This window comes from Coregonus clupeaformis, chromosome 33, assembly GCF_020615455.1.
Source record: "Coregonus clupeaformis isolate EN_2021a chromosome 33, ASM2061545v1, whole genome shotgun sequence".
Lineage (NCBI taxonomy): Eukaryota > Metazoa > Chordata > Actinopteri > Salmoniformes > Salmonidae > Coregonus > Coregonus clupeaformis.
The window spans coordinates 29,981,111-30,005,897 of record NC_059224.1 but is presented as its reverse complement, the minus strand read 5'-3'; the positions used below and the strand labels follow the sequence as shown (position 1 = coordinate 30,005,897).

The window sequence follows — 24,787 nt, the reverse complement described above, 5'->3', positions numbered from 1 at the left end:
AAATATGGCTGTTAGGGCACTCTCAATCTCTCCAGCTCTCTCTCTCAATCTCTCCCTCTGTTCGTCTGCAGACTTCTGCAGACCAACACATCAATTATGGCCCGTGGCTGCAGGAAATGATAGCGGGTTTAACCTCTAACATTCTCCCTTCATGTGCCGTTAGTAAGAAATAGATTATACAACAGCCCTCTGATAGATCACGTCCAATTCGGCGATAACCCTTGGGAAAGGTCCAGACCGTCACCTTTGAAAATCATTAGGGCCTAGTAAATTAAGTGGATGTCATTTCGAATGAGTACAAGTCTGCCTCGTCGGCCTCCGTGTCCGCGTCATTCTTTCTGCCAATTTGCGCAGGGGACAGGAGGAGCGCATGCTGCATCAGACCAGAGGTATTCTAACGGTAGCACTCCCTCACTCTCCCTAGGCAAACTCCCTCTGTGCATGCTAGTCTGCAATGCTGTCAAGGGATGTGCTCAACATCTCGCTGGACTGATTACAGAGAATTTAATCATAACAAGAGGCACTTAAATCTATCTATTTCTTGCCTGGTATGTTTCAGAGAGGGCCGCACTTTCTCTGAAGTTCTGCCCAAACAGAATCGAATCAAGCCGTGTAGAGAAATAGAGGACTTACATAAAAGTCCTCAGGGTTGAAAAGCGTATCAGTATGCAATTATGTAAAGTTTACTTCCGTTCTCAAAGTATGTGAGGTTTCTGGCGAATGGCATAACGTTCTAATTGTCTTTGAACATTCAGGACTCCATATTGCATTAAGCCTGTACTGACTTGCCCCAGATGATAGTGCATAAAGCCTTTGTTTAATAACCACAGTGTTTATGTGCGATATTGCTTTTCTGTATAACCCTGTGTCCCTGAGTCTGTCCTGAGGTGGTGTTGGTCATTGAGATTGGATGTTGTTGTGCCTCCATGGTTCTTCCCCCTCACATCCCCTCTCGTCTCCCCTGCAGCCCTTCCTGGCCGTGTTGCTGAACAAGGGGGCCCTGGAGGTGCTGGTGTTCACAGGCAGCCACAGCCCACGCAGGGTGGTCCGCAAGCCTGACCAGGGTATCCTGCATGACGGGAGGGAACACACTCTGCGCATCGAGAGACTGGGTGGCAGGTGCGTAACACACACAAACACACACACACACATTGGTATTGGTATACACTGAACAGCGTCATACAGTTTAGCACAATAATTTGTGTCTTAATAAACTTGTTTCCAGCTTTTCATTTTTAGCTGCCTTTACACAGAGCTGTCTCAAAGTGTCTCACTGTACTGTCCTGCGTGGTTCTCTGTCCAGGTCATTTGCCGTCCAGGTGGATGAGGAGCTGAAGAGGGAGCAGGCTCTTCCCAACGACCAAAACATGGGCATTAAGAGACTGTTCATCGGGGGTATCCCCCCTGATGTAGAGCTCAGCACCCAGAGACCCAACGACCCCTTCGAAGGCTGCATCTGGAACCTCATGATTAATACCATGTACGTCTCTCACCATCTCCTATTATCTCCCGAGTACATCTAGTCTATCTACCATAACTATTCATTATCCTGATTGTAGATATTATTAATGGAAGGCTATGTGGGAAATGTTGTACATGCGTTGTGGTGTCATGTAGTTGTGAGCTGTTTCATGGTGCGTTCGTTTCTCCCAGTTAAAGAGGTTGTAAATGCTGTTATTTAACAGTTTTTTTCTACGGATGATAATAAATTCCTATCATTAGGAATCAGTGCTCTCTCTCTCTCTCTCTCTCTCTCTCTCTCTCTCTCTCTCTCTCTCTCTCTCTCTCTCTCTCTCTCTCCCCCAGTGGGCTAAACACAGTTGACCCATATTTAGTTGGCTTTAATGGGGCTGTCCTTTGTGATAACCATGTTCATAATTACACTGATTACACTGATAGCCAAGCCCCATCATCACCCATTTACACACTCTCTCTTTCTCTCCCTGTGTGTGTCTGTGTTTTTGTGTGCGCGCGCACGTCTGTGCATGTGTGTGTGTGTGTGTTTTCTTGCCCGCGTCTTTATGCCCTACAGCCTCACAGACTTCTCCCAGCCCGTGGTCTTTGAGAATGCAGAGATCGGCCAGTGTCCCAACCTGGCTCCTCCCCCTCCCCCGCTGCCCCTCCCAGAAGAAGAGAATGAAGAGGAGGAGGAGGCCAAGGAAGAAGACGTGTCCCAGCCGGTCCAACCTGAGGCTCCTGCTGTACCACCACCCACCCCGACACCCAGACAGACCCCTCCACCTCCCACTGTAGGTCCCACTCCCACTAGGGGTATCAGGGAGTAGCAGAAAGGAAAGGCGCGTTAAATGACTCATTTCCCACCCTATGATGGTGTGATACATTTTCCCCATGGGTCATAAAGAGCTGACATCCATCCCCAGCAAAGCTCAGCCAGGCAGGCCGGTTGGCCCAGAGTCTAAATACACTATCAGAGAGGTTGATGTGGCTGGGATAAAGAATGGGATGTTTTCCAATCCATTAGGTCTGCTTTATAGGTAAAGTTGCAGTGTTGACAGGGCTCTTTCTTATAGCTCCTGTGCTCAATATATCCTCTCTGGCTGACAGCTGAGGTAGTGTAGCAGCGCTCTCTCTGTCCTCTCTCTCTCTCTCTCCCCCCCCCTCTCTCTCTCTCTCTCTCTCTCTCTCTCTCTCTCTCTCTCTCTCTCTCTCTTTCTCTCTCTCGCTCATCCATTCTCATCTAACCAAGATGCCTTGCATTGGCCTACCCCACCTGTATCTTCCTCATATATTCTCATGATACATCTCCATGGACGTATCATCGTAGGCAAATGTATAGATTGCGGCAGTATTGCCACTGGTAGTACCTCTCTTTGCTTGTAGAAATGATGTGCATTTCTGTAATAATACTGTAATCCTTTTCTTAGCACTGTTCCTCTAGCTACCTGCTGTGCTGACTTTCGCCATTCATAACATCAGTGCCCCAGCCTGATTGGTGGGCCGCCTGTGTCATGAATGCTGTAGCCAATCTGATTGGCAGTGTGTACCACAGCTTAACCCTTTCACTCCCCCCTTGCCCTGCCGCTACTTTAGGACGCGCCCCCTGTCGTACCTCCAGAACTCAGCCCCGCCACAGAGGAACCTGACTACGGTGCTGTCACAGCCCCTCCGGTACCACTCTACTCTTCTCACTCACTTCTCCCTACGTGTCCCCCCCTCCCCCCCGAGCCCTTTAAGCATGTGTCTGCTGAACCTTCATCTCATTGGATCCCACCTCAAGACCTTCAACACCATGCCGCCTGTGTGAAGATTTGTTGCTCATGTGAAATATACATTCCATGTCCATATTCTTAGTATTGGCAACAGACGTTTTACTTTCAATGGGGATTTTCTTAGAAGAGAAGTACATTCTTAGTAAATCAATATGGTTGTAGTAGTTCTTCTTTATAAACAGGCTAGATATGCTGTAATTTATGCAGTGACTTTAAGATAAATAAATGCCCTTTTAAGCAATGGGAGCCTTTGTGGCTAAACAAGAATATAGAAGAAAAGGGATATTCTACATTGAGAGAGATGTGGATGCAAGGTCAGAGTAATAGGAATGTCTTCATGTACAGAACTGAACCAAATACGTGATTCAGATGTTGGCAGTGCTAAGGTGGTCTTGCAAAAACACATTTCAATTTTCAGGTAGTCTCAATAGCAACTTCATGTGTTTTTCATTAGCACCATCTACTGGCACATGTTAGAATAGCACTTCAGACAGAAAGTAGGTAGACTACTGTACATTCATATTAAAAGGAAGGTTTGCATTGTCTTTTAATGCACTCTGTGAATGAGATCATGTTGATATAATGTTTTTAAGACGACTGCCACTCCCCCCTTCTTCAACAGCTTTCCTGTGCTGCCGAGGCATCTCCAGTGGTCTTAGAGAAAGCCAAACAGTTTGGTCTCTCCAAAAACAGCCATGTTGCATTTGAATTCGATGACACAAAGGTTAAGAACAGGTATGTCGAGTTTACATTTATTTGATAACAGTAAAGCCCAAATGAGACCTTTCTTATCTAAATGATACATAATAATGTTATTAAAGACATGGGTAATATCTGTAAATGTCATATTGGATTGACAGTGTTGTGAATCTGTTTGCTTGCAGACTGATCATAGAGTTTGAGCTGCGGACCACAGCAGAGTCAGGCCTGGTGTTCTACATGGCAAGGATCAACCACGCTGACTTTGCCACCATCCAGGTGAAGGAGGGCATGGCCCACCTCGGGTACGACTTGGGCCACGGCAACACCTCCGTCAGCGTGCCACGCATCATCAACGACGGACACTGGCACAAGGTCTGGGCTCTCGAGTCAGCTGGTGAAACCTTCATCATAGCAACAATGAAACCAATATTCATAATAATGTATAACCCTTAACGTGGTGTACAGAGTCTGTTGGCAGTTACCATCAGGTCTACTTCACTGTCTGAGTGAGTTTATATAGTGAGAGCAGATAGCTAAATACTGTATGTCACAATGACGCTATAAAAGCACTATGACTAGTTAGTTGACCAAAACAGGAAGCAAGCAAAGTAATCAGAAACTACAGTACTTTATTTTCATCTCTGTCGTAGCAGGCCGCGACCGGGAGACCCATGGGGCGGCGCACAATTGGCCCAGCGTCGTCCAGGGAAGGGGAGGGAATGGTCGGCAGGGATGTAGCTCAGTTGGTAGAGCATGGCATTTGCAACGCCAGGGTTGTGGGTTTGATTCTCACAGGGGGCCAGTATGAAAAAAATAATAATGTATGCACTCACTAGCTGTAAGTCGCTCTGGATAAGAGCGTCTGCTAAATGACGTAAATGTAATTGTGTATTAAAGCTATGTATTGTTATTGTCCTTGTTTCCCCTCAAATCTTTTCCCTTCTGCTGTCACAGATCCGGGTGATGAGAGAGAAACAGAGAGGTGTACTGGTGATAGACAACCGCTACTCCAAGCACACCACCAGCCCCAAGAAGGCTGATATCCTGGATGTTGTTGGCATGCTGTATATAGGTGGCCTACCCGTCAACTATACCACCAAGAGGATCGGACCAGTACGTTCATACACGCTTCCTCCCATTTGGTTTGGTGGTGTATTTCATTTGTAGGAAGTGAAACACAAGCCTCACTGTAGACTCTGTATTACTTTCATTGTATGTATTACTCCTTACTGTAGACTCTGTATTACTGTAATTGTATGTATTACATTACATGTGATCAGCTTAAAGTGTTGATATTAACAGTAATCGTTTACAACTTATGGGATACATTCAAAAGTAAATGACATGTCTCAGTGTAAAGTAGTGTTGGTTGTGTTCTTCTTCTAGGTCTTGTACAGTATCAATGGCTGCATTAGGAATTTCAAGATGCTGGGGAATGTGTTGGACATGGACACGCCCACCTCCAGCCACCACGTGGGCAGCTGTTTCATCAGCACTGAGAAGGGAACCTACTTTGATGGCACTGGATATGTCAAAGCAGGTACGTTCTGACACTCAAAACGTAGAACTGTACCTATAGTTATGGCCTGGAGTTGTTCCTGACCATGTGACCTGACCAGGAAAAACTCCTGACCCCACGATGCAAAATATCCCACCAATCACATAATATAATAATGACGTGGAACAATACATGTTGATGATGAATGGTTGACTACTCGTACACCAACATTTCACAGAGATATTATTTTTATGACAGTATCATAGAGAACTTATTATTCAATCTCATGGCAGTTGTTGTATCAATTCTGACTGCTCCCTGTATCTCCTGTCCTCTGGTTCAGTGGGTTCCTACAGGGTGGGTCTGGACGTGTCTCTGGAGCTGGAGTTCCGTACGTCCCAGAGCAACGGTGTTCTGCTGGCGGTCAGCAGCCAGGTGGACACCAAGATGGAGGGCCTTGGCATCGAACTGCACAACGGAAAGGTACACACAAACATACAATACAATGCTGCTTTGTTGTACCACATACATTTAATTCTAACCAGACTCTACACTCTCTTACTGTAAGCCTAACAACAACCATAAGTGTGCAAAGCTATTGTACTGTATAAATTAGTTAATGGGGTTCAACAGGATCATGGCTGTTCATAACTAACAGTCATGTTTTGTTACAAACTACCTATTGAACAGGTCAGGTGTATTCTGAGTATGACTTCTTCCCTCCCTAGCTGCTGTTCCACGTGGACAACGGAGCGGGCCGGATCACAGCTGAATACCAGCCTGAAGCAGAGGCAGGCCTCTGTGACGGTCAGTGGCACTCGGTCACAGCCCACAAGCTCCGCCACAGGCTGGAGATCATAGTGGACGGCAGGAAGGTGGAAGCAGAGAGCCCCAACGCCAGGTTCAACACCGTTGACACCAGCGACCCCATCTACGTCGGTGGATACCCAGGTGCATATATGACTGCATAAATGAATGGACAACGTGACACCATTCATTCCTATGTAAAGACTCAATAGAGTATTTGAAGCCTAAGAAGTCGGTTAAGGGATACTTCAGGATTTTGACAGTGAGGCCCTTTATCTACTTCCCCAGAGTCAGATGAACTTGTGGATACCATTTTTATGTCTCTGCGTACAGTTTGATTGAAGATTGCTAACTAGCATTCATTGTGCTAACGGTAGTTAGCATTGGCTCGCGAAACTACCTCTAACTTCCTTCCTATTGGACACAGAGACATAAAAATGGTATCCACGAGTTCATCTGACTCTGGGAAAGCAGATGGCCAAAATCCAAAATCCCGAAGTATACCTTTAAGATGGCGTCTTAAAGATTTATGTAGACATAACATGTGCAGTTTGAGCTACTCCAGGAAGTGACATTGCAGGCTAGCTCAGTGCTGCCCCCTCTCATTGAGTATCTCAAGTTGAATGGCGACCGAGGTACTGCAGGCTGCCATTAGCTACTAAATTACACTTATAACTTCATCTGCGATTTTAAAATAATCGGTTCAAGCACATACATCTGGTGTAATAGAAGCAATTATTGGTACCATGATTGTCTTCAAAAAAATATTTTATTTATATTAAGATTGACCACGTAGATTGCCATTTTCCCCTTCACGATAATGGGGGACCCTGTCTTCTGAAAACGATGCCTGCAGTACCGCGATTGGCCTTGAACTTCATGGCTTCAACGATGTCTGTGCCCGGTGGGATGCCTGTGGAATCAGGTTACATTTATACCTCCTGAACATGACCCTGGATACTGTGAAGCAAACAGTGCTCCACTATAATGTTGAAAATGTTTGTGCTTTACTTCCTATCTAAACATCAGGATATAATCAAAGTAATAACGTCAAGCAGTCATCGGCTTTCTGATTTATGAAATAGAAACATGAATGTGCTTAATGGGGCAGAAAATAACAGTCATAAATCAATGGTGTCTTTTATCTCTTTTCCAGAGGGGCTCAAGCAGTTTGGCCTGACTTCTAGTACTTCATTCAAAGGCTGCATGCGCAACCTGAAGATAACCAAGGCATCCAAAGTGTTGGAGGTTCAATTCAACAAGGGCCTGGAATTCAAGGGGGTTCAACCCCTAACCTGCCCAGCCAATGCAGCCTAAACACGGACTACCAAAGCCTGTCACTGCCTGAAGCACAGCAGCAGCACCAAAACACATGGAAACACAACTTACCAGACTGTAACCTCTCCCTTATGCTGAATCAGACGGCCAGCCAGCTTTATACCCAGAGTTTGGATTGCTTTTTTAGAGTGTGAAGTATCCCAACCCCCTCCAAAGTGAGTGGAACCTGTAGGATGACTTAGTATACAACCATGGTTCATTTAGAGAACTATGGATCCCCTTCTGTTCTCCTGTATGGCTTAAGCCCCCTGTTTGTCTAAACTACATGTGATGTAGCAAACCGTATGCATGGTGTGGTTGGAATTTGTACCGTTTAACAACAAGCAGCATTTTCAAATATATGCTTTGAAGGCATTCAAATCATTTTCTTGTCTTTATTACAATGTCAAACCGTTACTTTTAACTTACACTCGGGATCTTGAGGATTGCCACATGTTGTAATCTGCTTCATTTCCCATATATTAATTTAGCAACATTTCTTCCAACAAGGAACTGCCTTAGTCTGCTGCTCTGCCTAACCTTCTAGCAACAGAGAAACACGCCTACTATCAATCTGGTACACACACATTTTATTATCAACTATTTTACAGTAGGCTATGTCTATTATCTATGCAGCAAACAGTGAACTGCACTGAAATTGGAAGAATTATGAAAATAAAATGCTAAGCAACAGATATGTTTGCAATCTGATTTGGAAGTGCATTTAAATATTTTTTTAATACCATGATGTATAAATGCTTAAAGGGATATTACAAAAGGACATATTGGTTTCCTTACACTATAAGCAGTCTATGGACAAGGTATGACAGCAATCCATGCCTTGGTTTCGTTTCCCTGGCACTGTTTCCAAATATAACGTTTTAACAAAGTCATGGTACCGACATTAGCATTTTTTGTGCATCATGTTCAAATCATCTTTGAGGGACTTTGTTGAGCTTCACATTCAATTGTAGATAATATTGGATGATTTGGACATGGTGCTCGAAAAATGCTAATATCTGTACCATGACTTGAATGGGATTTGTGCCACAAATGCTAAAACGTTAGCATTTGGAAACCAAATCATACCTTGTACACAGACTACTTACAGGGTAAGGAAACCAATGTGTCATTTTGTAATTTGGGTAAACTATCCCTCCAATTCAGCTCTACAAATGTCTTCAGTGCTATAACAAATTTACCTTGACCTTTTCCGACTTTCATTCTTATGAGCTGCATTGGGAATTTCCGATTTTTACATACAGTAGATTGTTTAACAGGCTGTTACACAATCATGAAGTATTTAGCTTCAGGGTCACCACCACAATGGAGATGAGATATAGGAAAACACATGCTTTCTTCACCCTCCCAGTCTATTAAGACTATCAGGTTTAAGGAAGTGAGATTACAGTGTACTGGGAGGTAGTGTACCATTACCTCCCAGTGTAGAAGTAGAACTGATTCATCCATAGTGTGGCCTTTGCTCCGCTGCTTCGGCCGTCATGAGGGGGGCTCTGTTCAGACTGACCCAGGAGAGAGTGCTATCCTTGTGGCAGAGAGAGAGCAGAACCACCCTGGCCCCTGGTGCTCTACGGCAGCTCCACTCCTGCTCAGCACTGGTCTACAGACAGCACGGACATCACTATGACACAGTCAGGTAAGGGATCATATGATGTTGTCATACATGTGTGTCGATTGGAGAGTGTGTTTGAGATGCTCACTGTGAAATGAAAATAGTTCTGCCAAAACAGATCATCAAAAGGCAGTTGTTTCAAAACTCTAAGCAAATTTTCAATTGACTAATAAGTACAGTACAATACACAAAATCATACAGTCACTTTTCACCAAACCTAATCAGTATTTCATCTAGAAATACGTTCCACATTGCAATACATGTTCATATAAAGTAATTGCTTTTCACAATGCAATGCTAACATTACTTTTGATATGATTGTCTTCTCGTTTGTTAAAATACATTTTACTATTTCTTAATCCGACTGCTCTTAATTGATCGTCACTGAACCGTTTGGTAAACCTATCGATTTTATGTGAACTGTTTTTTTCTACTACAGATTTTGAGAACTACATAATGAAAATGTATGTTTGTAAAGTATAAACATATAAAGTATGATATATACTTTAGGGTGGCAGGTAGCTTAGTGGTTAAGAGCGTTGTGCCAGTAACCGAAAGGTAGCTGGTTCTAATCCCCGAGCCGACTAGGTGAAAAATCTGTCGATGTGCCCTTGAGCAATGCACTTAACCCTAATTGCTCCTGTAAATCGCTCTGGATCAGAGCGTCTGCTAAATGACTAAAACATTTTAAAATTTATGTACTATTATGAATGATGACTATTATGATTTTACTTCACGGTAAGTTTTAAACAATCTGATATTGGCAAGATCAGAGCTGTACTCTGCCGTACAATTGAAAACAGCAGTAACTACACATTTGGTCAAAATTGAGTTAAGACTGAAATCAGGCTTTGTAGTATCTTTTTTTATCTTGTGAAATGTTGTCGTCATTTTATTTAATTTTTTATCATTTTTAGTTTAAAAAAATACAACTGAAAATCTTGTGACAAAGTGTCCTGGTTCAATTATGTTCAGTTTCAGAGAAAATCGAGTGTCAAATTTGCAGTAACTACAAAATCCAAGTAAAAACCAAGGCAAACAGCAGTAAGTGAAGTTACTGCACTCTGGCTTTGTTTCACTGTGTTTTGACTGCAGTTACTGCAGTTTGCCTTGGTATTCTAACGGGCTCCGAGTTCAGGCATTCCTGATCATGACATACCTTCACATGCACCATCAGACAGCCAAGAAAGTTGGATGAACACATTGAGATTTTAGATTTTTGTGCACTTTGCTTTTGCATTACCCATATAGTTGTTTAAGGTCATAAGGTGGCCACACACGTCTCCAACTCAATCATCAAGTTTGCAGATGACACAACAGTGGTAGGCCTGATTACCAACAATGACGAGACAGCCTACAGGGAGGAGGTGAGGACACTTGTGGAGTGCTGCCAGGAAAATAACCTCTCCCTCAATGTCAACAAAATGAAGGAGCTGATCGTGGACTTCAGGAGACAGCAGAGGGAGCCCGCCCCCCATCCACATCAATGGGGCCGCAGTGGAGAGGGTGAAAAGCTTCAAGTTCCTCTGCGTGCACATCACTGACAACCTGAAATGGTTCAACTACACTGACAGTGTGGTGAAGAAGGCACAATAGCGCCTCTTCAACCTCAGGAGGATGAAGAAATTCGGCTTGGCCCCCAAGACCCTCACAAACTTCTACAGATGCACCATTGAGAGCATCCTGTTGGGCTGTATCACCGCCTGGTATGGCAACTACACCGTCCACAACCGCAGGGCTCTCCAGAGGGTGGTGTGGTCAGCTCAACGCATCACCGGGGGCACACTGCCTGCCCTCCAGGACATCTACAGCACCCGGTGTCACAGAAAGGCCAAGAAGATCATCAAGGACCTCAGCCACCCGAGCCCCAGCCTGTTCACCCCGCTTCCATCTGGAAGGCAGAGACCGTACATGTGCATCAAAGCTGGGACTGAGAGACTGAAAAACAGCTTCTATCTCCAGGCCATCCGACTGTTAAATAGTCACCACTAGCCGGCCTCCGCCCACTACCCTGCCCTGAACTTTAGTCACTGTTACTAGCCGGCTACCCCCCGATACTCGACCCTGCACCTTAGAGACTGCTGCCCTATGTACAGTTGAAGTCAGAAGTTTACATACACTTAGGTTGAAGTCATTCAAACTCGTTTTTCAACCACTACACACATTTCTTGTTAACAAACTATAGTTTTGGCAAGTCGGTTAGGACATATACTTTGTGCATGACACTAGTAATTTTTCAAACAATTGTTTACAGACAGATTATTTCACTTATAATTTACTGTATCACAATTCCAGTGGGTCAGAAGTTTACATACACTAAGTTCACTGTGCCTTTAAACAGCTTGGAAAATTCCAGAAAATGATGTCATGGCTTTAGAAGCTTCTGATAGGCTAATTGACATAATTTGAGTCAATTGGAGGTGTACCTGTGGATGTATTTCAAGGCCTACCTTCAAACTCAGTGCCTCTTTGCTTGACATCATGGGAAAATCAAATGAAATCAGCCAAGACCTCAGAAAAACAATTGTAGACCTCCACAAGTCTGGTTCATCCTTGGGAGCAATTTCCAAATGCCTGAAGGTACCACGTACATCTGTACAAACAATAGTATGCAAGTATAAACACCATGGGACCACGCAGCCGTCATACCGGTCAGGAAGGAGACGCGTTCTGTCTCCTAGAGATGAACGTACTTTGGTGCAAAAAGTGCAAATCAATCCCAGAACAACAGCAAAGGACCTTGTGAAGATGCTGGAGGAAACAGGTACAAAAGTATCTATATCCACAGTAAAGTGAGTCCTATATCGACATAACCTGAAAGGCCGCTCAGCAAGGAAGAAGCCACTGCTCCAAAACCGCCATAAAAAAGCCTGACTATGGTTTGCAACTGCACATGGGGACAAATATCGTACATTTTGGAGAAATGTACTCTGGTCTGATGAAACAAAAATAGAACTGTTTGGCCATAATGACCATCGTTATGTTTGGAGGAAAAAGTGAAGCAAGGGGGTGGCAGCATCATGCTGTGGGGGTGCTTTGCTGCAGGAGGAACTGGTGCACTTCACAAAATAGATGGCATCATGAGGAAGGAAAATTATGTGGATATATTGAAGCAACATCTCAAGACATCAGTCAGGAAGTTAAAGCTTGGTCACAAATGGGTCTTCCAAATGGACAATGACCCCAAGCATACTTCCAAAGTTGTGGCAAAATGGCTTAAGGACAACAAAGTCAAGGTATTGGAGTGGCCATCACAAAGCCCTGACCTCAATCATATAGAAAATGTGTTGGCAGAACTGAAAAAGTGTGTGCAAGCAAGGAGGTCTACAAACCTGACTCAGTTACACCAGCTCTGTCAAGAGGAATGGGCCAAAATTCACCCAACTTATTGTGGGAAGCTTGTGGAAGGCTACCTGAAACGTTTGACCCAAGTTAAACAACTTCTGACCCACTGGGAATGTGATGAAAGAAATAAAAGCTGAAATAAATAATTATCTCTACTATTATTCTGACATTTCACATTTTTAAAATAAAGTGGTGATCTTAACTGACCTAAGACAGGACATTTTTACTTGGATTAAATGTCAGGAATTGTGAAAAACTGAGTTTAAATGTATTTGGCTAAGGTGTATGTAAACTTCCGACTTCAACTGTACATAGTAATTTAACACTGGTCACTTTAATAATGTTTACATACTGGGTATAGGGTAGCACATCTGGTGAACAGGACAGGGTTCCATAACCGCAGGCAGAACAGCAGAAACTGGATCAGCAGCACGACAAGGTGGACTGGGGACGGGGACAGCCAGGAGTCGTCAGGCCAGGTAGTGCTGAGGCATGGTCCTAGGGCTCAGGTCCTCTGTGAGGGGAGAGAGAGAGCGAGAGAGAGATGGGGGAAATAGAGGGCTAGTACTTAAGATCACACAGGACACCAGATAAGACAGGAGAAAAACACCAGATAGGACAGACTGACAGTAGCCCCCCGGCACATAGACTATTGCAGCATAGATACTAGAGACTGAGACAGGGGGGATCGGGGGACACTGTTGCCCCGTCCAAAGATACCCTCGGACAGGGCCAACCAGGCAGGATATAACACCACTCACTTTGCCAAAGCACAACCCCCACACCACCAGAGGGATATCAACAGACCACAAACGTATTACCCTGAGACAAGGCAGAGAAGATCTCCCCCACCACATGAGCCCGAGGGGGCACAAGAACTCAAGTCGAGTTCGCCATTCCAAAAGTTTTTTTCCCCAAGTGCATGAACAATGAGAACATTTACTGCGATGTCGATGAGAGCCTATGGCCAAATTCTCAAGGCAGGCATGATGAAAACTAGTGCCTGCTAAACATTATGTTTATTTTATTCATTTCATTTATTTCACTTGATTAAAGTACACCTATTTTGTAATTATATCAGAACAGTATACACTACCGGTCAAAAGTTTTAGAACACCTACTCATTCAAAGGTTTTTCTTTACTTTTACTATTTTCTACATTGTAGAATAATAGTGAAGACATCAAAACTATGAAATAACACATATGGAATCATGTAGTAACCAAAAAAGTGTTAAACAAATCAAAATATATTTTATATTTGAGATTCTTCAAATAGCCACCCTTTGCCTTGATGACAGCTTTGCACACTCTTTTGCATTCTCTCAACCAGCTTTGTGGAATTTCTTTCCTTCTTAATGTGTTTGAGCCAATCAGTTGTGTTGTGACAAGGTAGGGGGGGTATACAGAAGATAGCCCTATTTGGTAAAAGACCAAGTCAATATTATGGCAGGAACAGCTCAAATAAGCAAAGAGAAATGACAGTCCATCATTACTTTAAGACATGAAGGTCAGTCAATACGGTACATTTCAAGAACTTTGAAAGTTTCTTCAAGTGTAGTCGCAAAAACCATCAAGCGCTATGATGAAACTGGCTCTCATGAGGACCGAAACAGGAATGGAAGACCAAGAGTTACCTCTGCTGCAGAGGATAAGTTCATTAGAGTTACCAGCCTCAGAAATTGCAGCCCAAATAAATGCTTCACAGAGTTCAAGTAACAGACACATCTCAACATCAACTGTTCAGAGGAGACTGTATGAATCAGGCCTTTATGGTCGAATTGCTGCAAAGAAACCACACTAAAGGACACCAATAATAAGAAGAGACTTGCTTGGGCCAAGAAACACGAGCAATTGACATTAGACCAGTGGAAATGTGTCCTTTGGTCTGGAGTCCAAATGTGAGATTTTTGGTTCGAACCGCCGTGTCTTTGTGAGACGCAGTGTGGGTGAACAGATGATCTCCGCATGTGTATTTCCCACCGTAAAGCATGGAGGAGGAGGTGTTATGGTGTGGGGGTGCTTTGCTGGTGACACTGTCTGTGATTTATTTAGAATTCAAGGCACACTTAACCAGCATGGCTACCACAGCATTCTGCAGTGATACGCCATCCCATCTGGTTTGGGCTTAGTGGGACTATCATTTGTTTTTCAACAGGACAATGACCCAACACACCTCCAGGCTGTGCAAGGGCTATTTGACCAAGAAGGAGAGTGATGGAGTGCTGCATCAGATGACCTGGCCTCCACAATCCCCCGATCTCAACCAAATTGAGATGGTTTGGGATGAGTCAGACCGCAGAGTGAAGGAAAAGCAGCCAACAAGTGCTCAGCATATGTGGAAACTCCTTCAAGACTGTTGGAAAAGCATTCCAGGTGAAGCTGGTTGGGAGAATGCCAATAGTCATCAAGGCAAAGGGTGGCTATTTGAAGAATCTCAAAAGTATTATGGTTACTACATGATTCCATATGTGTTATTTCATAGTTTTGATGTCTTCACTATTATTCTACAATTTAGAAAATAATAACAAATAAAGAAAAACCCTTGAATGTAGGTGTCCTAAAACTTTTGACCCGGTAGTGTATATATTTTTTTCATCAATGATTGTGAAAGATGTCTTCAATGATCACACCTTTGATTACACATGCACTAGAAAGGATGGATATTTTAAGGGGTAATGCAAGTGCATTTCCTAATGTGGAAACAGATCAATGTACTGTAACTTACAATGCTATAACAAATTACATTCAAAGGGAAATTTTGAAACATGTATCTTGCATTTTTTGCCTTTGGATTAACTGGTCGTTAAAACAACTAAATTGAGAAGATACCATTATGTTGTGTTTTGGTGATTAAATCAATTTTTCCCAGTATATGGGATCAATGGTTGTGTGGTGAAAGAAATTAATGCACAATAAAAGGTTTTGCATATAAGACTTACAATTGTTACCAGTTTGGAGTTTTGTACTAAGAGTTTTGAAAATTCACCACATACTTGTGAAAATAGCCCCAAAGCTAATGAAAAAAACTATAAACAGATCGTCAAAGACATTATGGCCACTGGTTTGTGCTGTTTCCCCAGTTTTAACTCTTAATCATTGCTATCTAACTGTAGCTGTAAACTTGTTTCCTCAATATGAATAAAGAAACACATAAACAGCAATGTGGATGGCAATTTCTAAGTTACATGATTGTGTTATTGTCCATATAATAGAATGGAAGAGATGGCCTTGCCAGCCATGGGTCAACACAGTGTCAGACTGAGGATGTTGGCAGCACCAGTGAATCCAGCTGATATTAACATGCTACAAGGTAACATTCATACTGGATGAATCAATAATACATGATAGATAATCAGTTTTAACCCAATCGAGATTGTATCTTTAAGAGATATGGTAACACTTTATAATAACTAAGAAAAAAGCATGTAGAGGGGTGATTGAACAGGGCTAGGGTTACATTAGGCTTATGTCCACATCTCAGTTCAACCCTAACCCCAGTCTCAATCACAACCCTAACCCTAGCTTCATGTCCACGTCCCAGTTCAACCCTAACCCCAGCCTCAACCACAACCCTAACCCTAGCTTCATGTCCACGTCCCAGTTCAACCCTAACCCCAGCCTCAACCACAACCCTAACCCTAGCTTCATGTCCACATCTCAGTTCAACCCTAACCCTAGCCTCAACCACAACCCTAACCCTAGCTTCATGTCCACACCCCAGCCTGAACCACAACCCTAACCCTAGCTTCATGTCCACATCCTGGTTCAACCCAACCCTAGCCTCAACCACAACCCTAACCCTAGCTTCATGTCCACATCCCAGTTCAACCCAACCCCAGCCTCAACCACAACCCTAACCCTAGCTTCATGTCCACATCCCGGTTCAACCCAACCCCAGCCTTAACCACAACCCTAACCCTAGCTTCATGTCCACATCCCAGTTCAACCCAACCCCAGCCTGAACCACAACCCTAACCCTAGCTTCATGTCCACATCCCAGTTCAACCCAACCCCAGCCTCAATCACAACCCTAACCCTAGCTTCATGTCCACATCCCGGTTCAACCCTAACCCCAGCCTTAACCACAACCCTAACCCTAGCTTCATGTCCACATCCCGGTTCAACCCAACCCCAGCCTCAACCACAACCCTAACCCTAGCTTCATGTCCACATCCCGGTTCAACCCAACCCCAGTCTCAATCACAACCCTAACCCTAGCTTCATGTCCACATCCCAGTTCAACCCAACCCCAGCCTTAACCACAACCCTAACCCTAATTTTGGCATAACCTTGGGTTATCCTACTTATCATCCATAAGGTGCTGGAGCCTGGCTCCGGTTACCTCGTGTTACCATAGATTATCTCTAGACATTCCGTTTGCCTCCCACAATTATTAAATGTTCCGGATTAACACTGCTGTTGCCTAGGGGTCGGGTTTTTGAGCCTACACAGGGTATAAAACAGTTCCTTGCATTGTAATCCACAGGCACATACCCAATCCTTCCCGTGTTTCCTGCTGTGGGTGGGAATGAGGGAGTGGGTGAGGTGGTGGAGGTTGGTTGGAAGGTCACCTCTCTGAGACCAGGAGACTGGGTCATACCCTGGGATGCTGGCTTTGGTAAGAAAACATCAGTACTAAAGTACATTCCTCTTCTGTCTGTAACACCACAGTAGTGGTAGGGCAATGTGGGTACCTTTGGTTTTTACCCTGACAAAGATTTAGTGATAAGAAATGATTGAGACAGAGTGAAAATCGTTTGAATTTGGAACGTATTATCAGACATTAATATTTACATCTCAAAGTCTCAAACTACTTGTTGTATTTGTGTTGTGTGACATGACATCATCATTGTGAGACAGCGTTTGGGTGGGGTTCTGTTTAAAGGTACATGGAGGACAGAGGCAGTGTGTGAGGCTGATGACCTTCTCCAGGTCCCCAAGGACATCCCTCTGCTGGGGGCTGCTACCATCGGGGTGAACCCCTGCACTGCCTACAGGATGCTGCAGGACTTTGTTACACTCAAACCAGGTAGACAATAGTAGTTCGATAAACATTATTTCTGTGGGACACTCTGTCCTTTTGGTCTATTCTTGTTGCCTGTACAAGCTACTGTCACTCAAGTGTGACACTTTTTATGAAATGGTGCTTTATAAGCAGTAAACAAGTATTCATTCATTAATTAATAATTGCTTCATTCATTCATTTATTCATTGTCTGCAGGGGCCACTGTGATACAGAATGGATCCAACAGTGCAGTGGGTCAGGCTGTCATTCAAATAGCTGCTGCCTTGGGGGTGAAGACCATCAACATCATCAGAGACAGGTGGGGACTCTGTCTAGCTACATCAGTATCGACCCAGAACATAACAATAGTATCCATATTCAAGGAGCTGATTTTAGAGCTTTTTTCTCTCAGACCCAATCGGCAAGAGTTGGAGGAGGAACTAAAATTGATGGGAGCTGATTTTGTTATTACTGAAGAAGAGCTGCAATGTCTGGGTCTGGATAACCTAATTCAGGTGAGAGAATAGTTATACCATAAAATGTATGATGAGATTAGAGGTGTTGGCTTCTTTCCAAGAATCAATTGTAGACTATACTAATGTATTGCCATTTCAGGAGCTCCCAAAGCCCATCCTGGGTTTAAACTGTGTGGGAGGCCGGAGTGGTGGACTTGTCCTCTCTAGTCTTTGGTAGGTTTTGTCATGATTAAGGGTTTCTGGCCAAAATCTTTACTGCAACATGGTCTGCATGAATAATGTAATCCATCATGTTAGTTTTGGCTTTGAAAGGACTGATTCTCTATGAAAGCTAATCCCTCTTTTTGAATGCCCTCACAGTGATGGGGCAACATTAGTGACATATGGTGGGATGGCCAAAAAGCCTCTTCAGATTCCAGCTGTGAGTTCATATTTGTTGTTCAACATAATCTCAAATGATTCTCAAATTGCACTGTAAATTGCACTATATGTAACCTTGCTTACAGTACATCTTTGACATTTCTGTTTTTTTTGGCTCTCGAAAAGAAATCACTCATTTTTAAGAACATCACATTACAAGGATTCTGGATGACGCAGTGGAAAAGAAACAACAGTCAAGGTAAACTTGCTGCACAAAGCTCACTCACTTCAACCCTCTAGTGCACACTTTATTCAACTTTCAAAATCTGACCAAGAACCTTTACCATTTGACTGAACCATGTGGCCATATGGAAAAGAATCATGAAAAACAAATAAGAATCTTGTATGGCAGAAGAATATTATTGGTACAAAAATCAAATACTTAATATAATTACATAGTATCTGGTAAGATTTTTTATGTTTTTCCTTATATGTCAATGGTGTATTTGTATATGTGTTGACATACAGTATATACCTTATATGACATACACAATTGAATACATGATTGTATTCAATTGGGCTACCCGAGTGGCGCAGCGGCTAAGGCACTGCATCTCAATGCTTGAGGCGTCACTACAGACCCACTGGTTCGATTCCAGGCTGTATCACAACCGGCCGTGATTGGGAGTCCCATAGGGCAGCGCACAATTGGCCCAAGTTTGGCCGGTGTAGGCCGTCATTGTAAATAAGAATGAGTTCTTAACTGACTTGCCTAGTAAAATAAAAATTGTGACATATTTGAGGCAAAATATATGAATTATATGAGTCATCTATGAATATTATAAAAAAGTGTGTATGTTCTGACAATGTAACCTCGACAAAAGAAATGCTTTCCTTATAGGTTTCACATTGTTTTTATAAGTCAACATTTAAAAAACCATGAGAATTACTATTCATTTTCAGGTATGAGTTTCCATGTTTAAGGCTGGGCAGCACCACCTACTGGACAGTTGATTTATATACAACTATGCCTTTGGTCTCCCATCCAGGGTTTTAACTATGCCCAGCCTAGCTTTGATATTTGTCACTAGCTAGGTTTCCATCAAATTTGCAACAGATTTTCATGCGAATATTCTAAAATCTGCATAAAACAATATGCGCATCTTCCCACCAGAGATGTTTCCGTCAGATTGTTTGTGGATAAAAGGTTATGCGTGATGACATAGTGCACATAAAAAAAACTTTTTCTGTGAAATTCCCAAATTCCCATGTATCGAATGAAAAATACAATTTAAATGGGTTTCTCATTGCATTTTCAACTCGACTGATGGTTTTGTCACAAAAACTGTTACGTTATACAGCAAATGTGCCCGCTCTGGTCTTGGTACATGCGCTCTAGCCAACAGACCGCAGATACAGAGCGGGTAGCCTAGAGATTATTGTGGGGGAAAACGGCAGCCAAGCAACGATCATCATGTCACCAGAATAAGACCCTCGATATTTATTGGAAAGGAGTATTAAACTCATCACTTATTTAATCTGTAGCCTAACAAAATGCATGCTTTCCCGAGTCGTAGTGGGGACCACACAACATATCATCGCGTGTTTAATTTGATTTGATGGTTATTATCTCAACATTTGCGCATAAAGGCGTTTCCACCTCCTCCTCCCCCTCATCCTCTCCTCCCCCTCTGTCTTCCACTTCTCTCCTCCCCCTCATCCTCCTTTCCTCCTCTTTATCCTCCTCTCCCTCTCCTGCCCTCTTTAGCCCCTTCCCCCTCCTTCTGCTTTCCACCTTCCTCCTACTGCTCCTCCTCCTCGTGGCGGACTTTCTTTCTTCAATAAGTGTTACGTCAGACAGCGGTATTCAAGAGCTTTGAAATGTGTATGTCCTATATATATGTGAGACATTAGAAGGCTTAGCTTGTCTCTTGTGTTTTTTATACAATTAACATTTCTGTTATGTCTAAATGTTAACTACATGTATGTCAGATATTACAAGAATCTTCTCAGTGTATTTGCTGCCATATGTATTACTTACACGTTCCAGGTAGAACAGAATAATCTTGTTAAATCTTCTATATCTTTTCCATATGGGTGGTGTTGTGTCTCTCTGTCCCCAGCAGATGTGATGCAGCTACAGACCATGGTGACCTCTGTGTGTGGCCTAATGAAGTCTGGCCAGCTCCAGCCACCTCAGTGTGTCCAAGTTCCCTTCCACCACTACAGCCAAGCCATCCAGGCCACCATACAGGCCCATCAAAGGAAACATGTACTACTCATGTAGTCACAAGCAAAACAAAACACAGTATCTTCCTTCAGGAAAACTTTTTATTTTGCTTTCTTTTATTGTCATTTTTAATTTATTATGTCTGTTGCACTATACCAAATAAGCGCACACACACCAAAAAGGCGCAATTACACATTTATTTACAAAATGTTTAGTGGTCATTTTAGAAGCCGTAGAACATACAGTATACAACAACAAAAGGGACATCTTTCAACAGTCATATTTACAATATAAAGCACAACATAAGGGCAGGGAGAGGGTATAAAAATCACATTGTTTAGCACAGTTCATACAGCACAGTCATATCTGTAGTTATATCATTTTTGCTTTCTAAATTGAAATGTTTGGACATACACATTAAATTATTTTAAACTGTTCCCTCCATTGAAAGTATCTTTTGAGAACCACACGTTAATGTTATTAGGAAGTGACCTGAAATGCTAGCTTAGGACCACAGCTTGAGAACTGACACTACCAAACACATTTAAATAATGTATTTAACGTTATCTCTTTGATTGGCTGTCTCTTTCACTGGTCATATTCTGTCTACATGGTCAACATGAAACGGACAGAAGTCACAGTGGAGAGGTATTGCTCAGAGGGACCCCACAGATAAGTGCCTAATACAAACTGGGGCTAGAATACCCTCTTTGAGAACTAAGGAGTGTTATATCTGTAAACCACTTCAGCTCACCCTACATTATGATTTGGCAGTGAATTTAAAGAAGTAACAGGGAAGAATTGTTTTGATATATCATTCAATATCACAAAATTAGTAACCGTCTATTTATCTGCATTAAGCACTGACATTGCTGATTACAGACATCGCTGGATAGTATTTGGGTAAAATGGAACGAGTCAATGAATATAACCATTACAAAGAACTACAGTAAAACACAAATTTAGTTAGGGGAGGCACGCATATTACATGTTGATGATCTTACAATGGAGAATGAGCTACAGAGTACAGCAAATCATATTAGTGGTTCAATTAGATCTTGCATGTCTATCATTGAATGTAAAAACAATGTTGTCTGACAAACTTGTCATTTTTATAGCAACCCATTATAATACTACTGTTTCTTTGGTTTTTGGCCATTTACTGTATTGATCATTACGATCAACTAATCCAGTACCTTGATGGTATAGTAAATTGCCCTTATCATCAACACACAGACCTATCACAGATTATTGTTCAGTGGCTCTCCTCAGTCACAATTGTCCAACTCCTCATGCGTTGACAGTTGGACTTCCAGTAGCATACATGTCAATCAGTTAGTACCCTATACACATGTGGACCTAACACATCACAGGGCATCCATTTCAGAGGAAGAGCCCTCATCTGCATAAACTCTACTCTAAACTACAGCCCTACAAAGGACAACAACATTAACACTGTAATACCTGTCTTGGGTCCAGTGGTCATTAGCATGTCATGGTGAAGTGGATATACATTAGCTGAAGTTTCCCTTTTCTCTTGCGGTACCCCCGTCCGTTCTCCTTTAAGACATTGCTGGCAGGGTGTGAGCATTCAGATATCCTATCTCTGGATGCACTTGATGAACCACTCTGCACTGGGGTTGAGCTCCAACAGGTCTTTCATATAGGTCTCCTCATCCAGGCAGCGCTCCTCTGTTCAGGAACAACACACAGCAAAGAACTAATCGGATACTGTCTGACATACAGATGTAGGATCTTAATTTGATCACCCTGTTGCACGAGAACTTTCCTGCATTGCAGGAAATTCAAAACTTGTAGTGTATTTGAGGTTTAAAAAAGGCTTCTGACGTTTGTAATTTCTACTTTGACATTTCTGATTTGATTTTCCCTGTATCATCCCCTACAAAAATGTCCACTAATTATAATACACATAATAATTCACATTTCCTGTTGCTGCAGGATATTTTTCCTGCTGTAGCAAACTGGCTCAAATTAAGATCCTACATCTATTGGGAAGGTGACGCTCTGCTGGGATTTGAACCATGTCCTTAAAACATCTTTAAAATGACTTACTGTATGGTACTACTTTGAATTTACAGCAGAATATGGTCTGAATACACAGTCTACTGTAGGATGTTGACATTTTGCTTTATGTTCTTTTTTTTTTTTTTTACAGATAATACCATGTAATAGAGTCATTATTTTTGAGAAACTATAAATGGCACCTAGGATATACAGTTGAAGTCGGAAGTTTACATACACTTTGGCTGGAGTCATTAAAACTTGTTTTTCAACCCCTCCACAAATTTCTTGTTAACAAACTATTGTTTTGGCAAGTCGGTTAGGACATCTACTTTGTGCATGACAAGTAATTTTTCCAACAATTGTTTACAGACAGATTATTTCACTTATAATTCACTGTATTACAATTCCAGTGGGTCAGAAGTTTACATACACTAAGTTGACTGTGCCTTTAAACAGCTTGGAAAATTCCAGAAAATTATGTCATGGCTTTCTGATAGGCTAATTGACATCATTTGAGTCAATTGGAGGTGTACCTGTGGATGTCTTTCAAGGCCTACCTTCAAACTCAGTGCCTCTTTGCTTGACATCATGGGAAAATCAAAAGAAATCAGCCAAGACCTCAGAAAAAAGATTGTAGACCTCCACAAGTCTGGTTCATCCTTGGGAGCAATTTCCAAATGCCTGAAGGTACCACGTACATCTGTACAAACAATAGTATGCAAGTATAAACACCATGGGACCACGCAGCCATCATACCGCTCAGGAAGGAGACGCTTTCTGTCTCCTAGAGATGAACGTACTTTGGTGCAAAAAGTGCAAATCAATCCCAGAACAACAGCAAAGGACCTTGTGAAGATGCTGGAGGAAACAGGTAACAAAAATATCTAAATCCACAGTAAAACGAGTCCTATATCGACATAACCTGAAAGGCCACTCAGCAAGGAAGAAGCCACTGCTCCAAAACCGCCATAAAAAAGCCAGACTACGGTTTGCAACTGCACATGGGGACAAAGATCGTACTTTTTGGAGAAATGTCCTCTGGTCTGATTAAACAAAAATATAACTTTTTGGCCATAATGACCATCGTTATGTTTGGAGGAAAAAGGGGGATGCTTACAAGCCGAAGAACACCATCCCAACCGTGAAGCAAGGGGGTGGCAGCATCATGTAGTGGGGATGCTTTGCTGCAGGAGGGACTGGTGCACTTCACAAAATAGATGGCATCATGAGGAAGGAAAATTATGTGGAAGCAACATCTCAAGACATCAGTCAGGAAGTTAAAGCTTGGTCGCAAATGGGTCTTCCAAATGGACAATGACCCAAGCATACTTCCAAAGTTGTGGCAAAATGGCTTAAGGCCAACAAAGTCAAGGTATTGGAGTGGCCATCACAAGGCCCTGACCTCAATCCTATAGAACATTTGTGGGCAGAACTGAAAAAGCGTGTGCGAGCAAGGAGGCCTACAAACCTGACTCAGTTACACCAGCTCTGTCAGAAGGAATGGGCCAAAATTCACCCAACGTATTGTGGGAAGCTTGTGGAAGGCTACCTGAAACGTTTGACCCAAGTTAAACAATTTAAAGGCAATGCTACAAAATACTAATTGAGTGTATGTAAACTTCTGACCCACTGGGAATGTGATGAAAGAAATAAAAGCTGAAATAAATCATTCTCTCTACTATTATTCTGACATTTCACATTCTTAAAATAAAGTGGTGATCCTAACTGACCTAAGACAAGGCATTTTTACTAGGATTAAATGTCAGGAATTGTGAAAAACTGAGTTAAAATGTATTTGGCTAAGGTGTATGTAAACTTCCGACTTCAACTGTATGAGATGGTTTGTGTGTTAAATGACTTTGTACGCCACTGTGCAATACTTACGGATATTCCCTCCTATTTCATAAAGGCACAGATCTTCTCTCTTCACAGACACAGAGCTAGAACACACACACACAGACAACATACTGAGGGGTAAACAAAAACCCATGTTACAAATAGAGTAACATTCCAAAACAGTTGAGTTTTATACTTCCCTACAAAGGCAAAACGCACTTTTGGTCAAAATCCAGTTAAGATTGAAATCAGGCTTTGTAGTATCTGTTTTATCTTGTGACTAAATGTTCTGGTTTCAGAGAAAATGGAGTATGAAATTTGC

At 42.5% G+C, this 24,787-nt stretch overlaps 3 protein-coding genes across 4 annotated transcripts in view; 2 read left to right on the top strand and 1 right to left on the bottom strand.

The window, feature by feature from the left end:
• Nucleotides 1–8,265, top strand: part of lama2 (laminin, alpha 2) — a 148,048-nt gene extending 139,783 nt beyond the window's left edge. The window contains exons 56-66 of the mRNA XM_041860716.2: nucleotides 968–1,119; nucleotides 1,304–1,480; nucleotides 2,033–2,249; nucleotides 3,052–3,129; nucleotides 3,853–3,965; nucleotides 4,115–4,304; nucleotides 4,887–5,045; nucleotides 5,319–5,472; nucleotides 5,774–5,913; nucleotides 6,159–6,381; nucleotides 7,394–8,265. Of these exons, the coding sequence (XP_041716650.2) occupies nucleotides 968–1,119; nucleotides 1,304–1,480; nucleotides 2,033–2,249; nucleotides 3,052–3,129; nucleotides 3,853–3,965; nucleotides 4,115–4,304; nucleotides 4,887–5,045; nucleotides 5,319–5,472; nucleotides 5,774–5,913; nucleotides 6,159–6,381; nucleotides 7,394–7,554 (1,764 nt within the window). The 3' untranslated portion in view covers nucleotides 7,555–8,265. The remainder of the gene's footprint in view (nucleotides 1–967; nucleotides 1,120–1,303; nucleotides 1,481–2,032; nucleotides 2,250–3,051; nucleotides 3,130–3,852; nucleotides 3,966–4,114; nucleotides 4,305–4,886; nucleotides 5,046–5,318; nucleotides 5,473–5,773; nucleotides 5,914–6,158; nucleotides 6,382–7,393) is intronic.
• Nucleotides 8,266–15,833: 7,568 nt separating this feature from the next.
• Nucleotides 15,834–20,899, top strand: LOC121549160 (enoyl-[acyl-carrier-protein] reductase, mitochondrial). The gene is made up of 9 exons (XM_041861030.1): nucleotides 15,834–15,843; nucleotides 17,020–17,151; nucleotides 17,419–17,562; nucleotides 17,755–17,857; nucleotides 17,951–18,053; nucleotides 18,154–18,227; nucleotides 18,375–18,435; nucleotides 18,561–18,633; nucleotides 20,501–20,899. The coding sequence occupies exons 1-9, from the start codon at nucleotides 15,834–15,836 to the stop codon at nucleotides 20,659–20,661; spliced, it is 861 nt and encodes a 286-aa protein (XP_041716964.1). The 3' UTR covers nucleotides 20,662–20,899.
• Nucleotides 20,788–24,787, bottom strand: part of LOC121548976 (rho GTPase-activating protein 18) — a 24,235-nt gene continuing 20,235 nt past the window's right edge. For both annotated transcript variants that reach the window (XM_041860715.2, XM_041860714.2), the window contains exons 14-15: nucleotides 24,514–24,569; nucleotides 20,788–22,296 (exon numbers count right to left, since the gene is read on the bottom strand). In XM_041860715.2, the coding sequence (XP_041716649.1) occupies nucleotides 22,205–22,296; nucleotides 24,514–24,569 (148 nt within the window). In that variant the 3' untranslated portion in view covers nucleotides 20,788–22,204. The remainder of the gene's footprint in view (nucleotides 22,297–24,513; nucleotides 24,570–24,787) is intronic.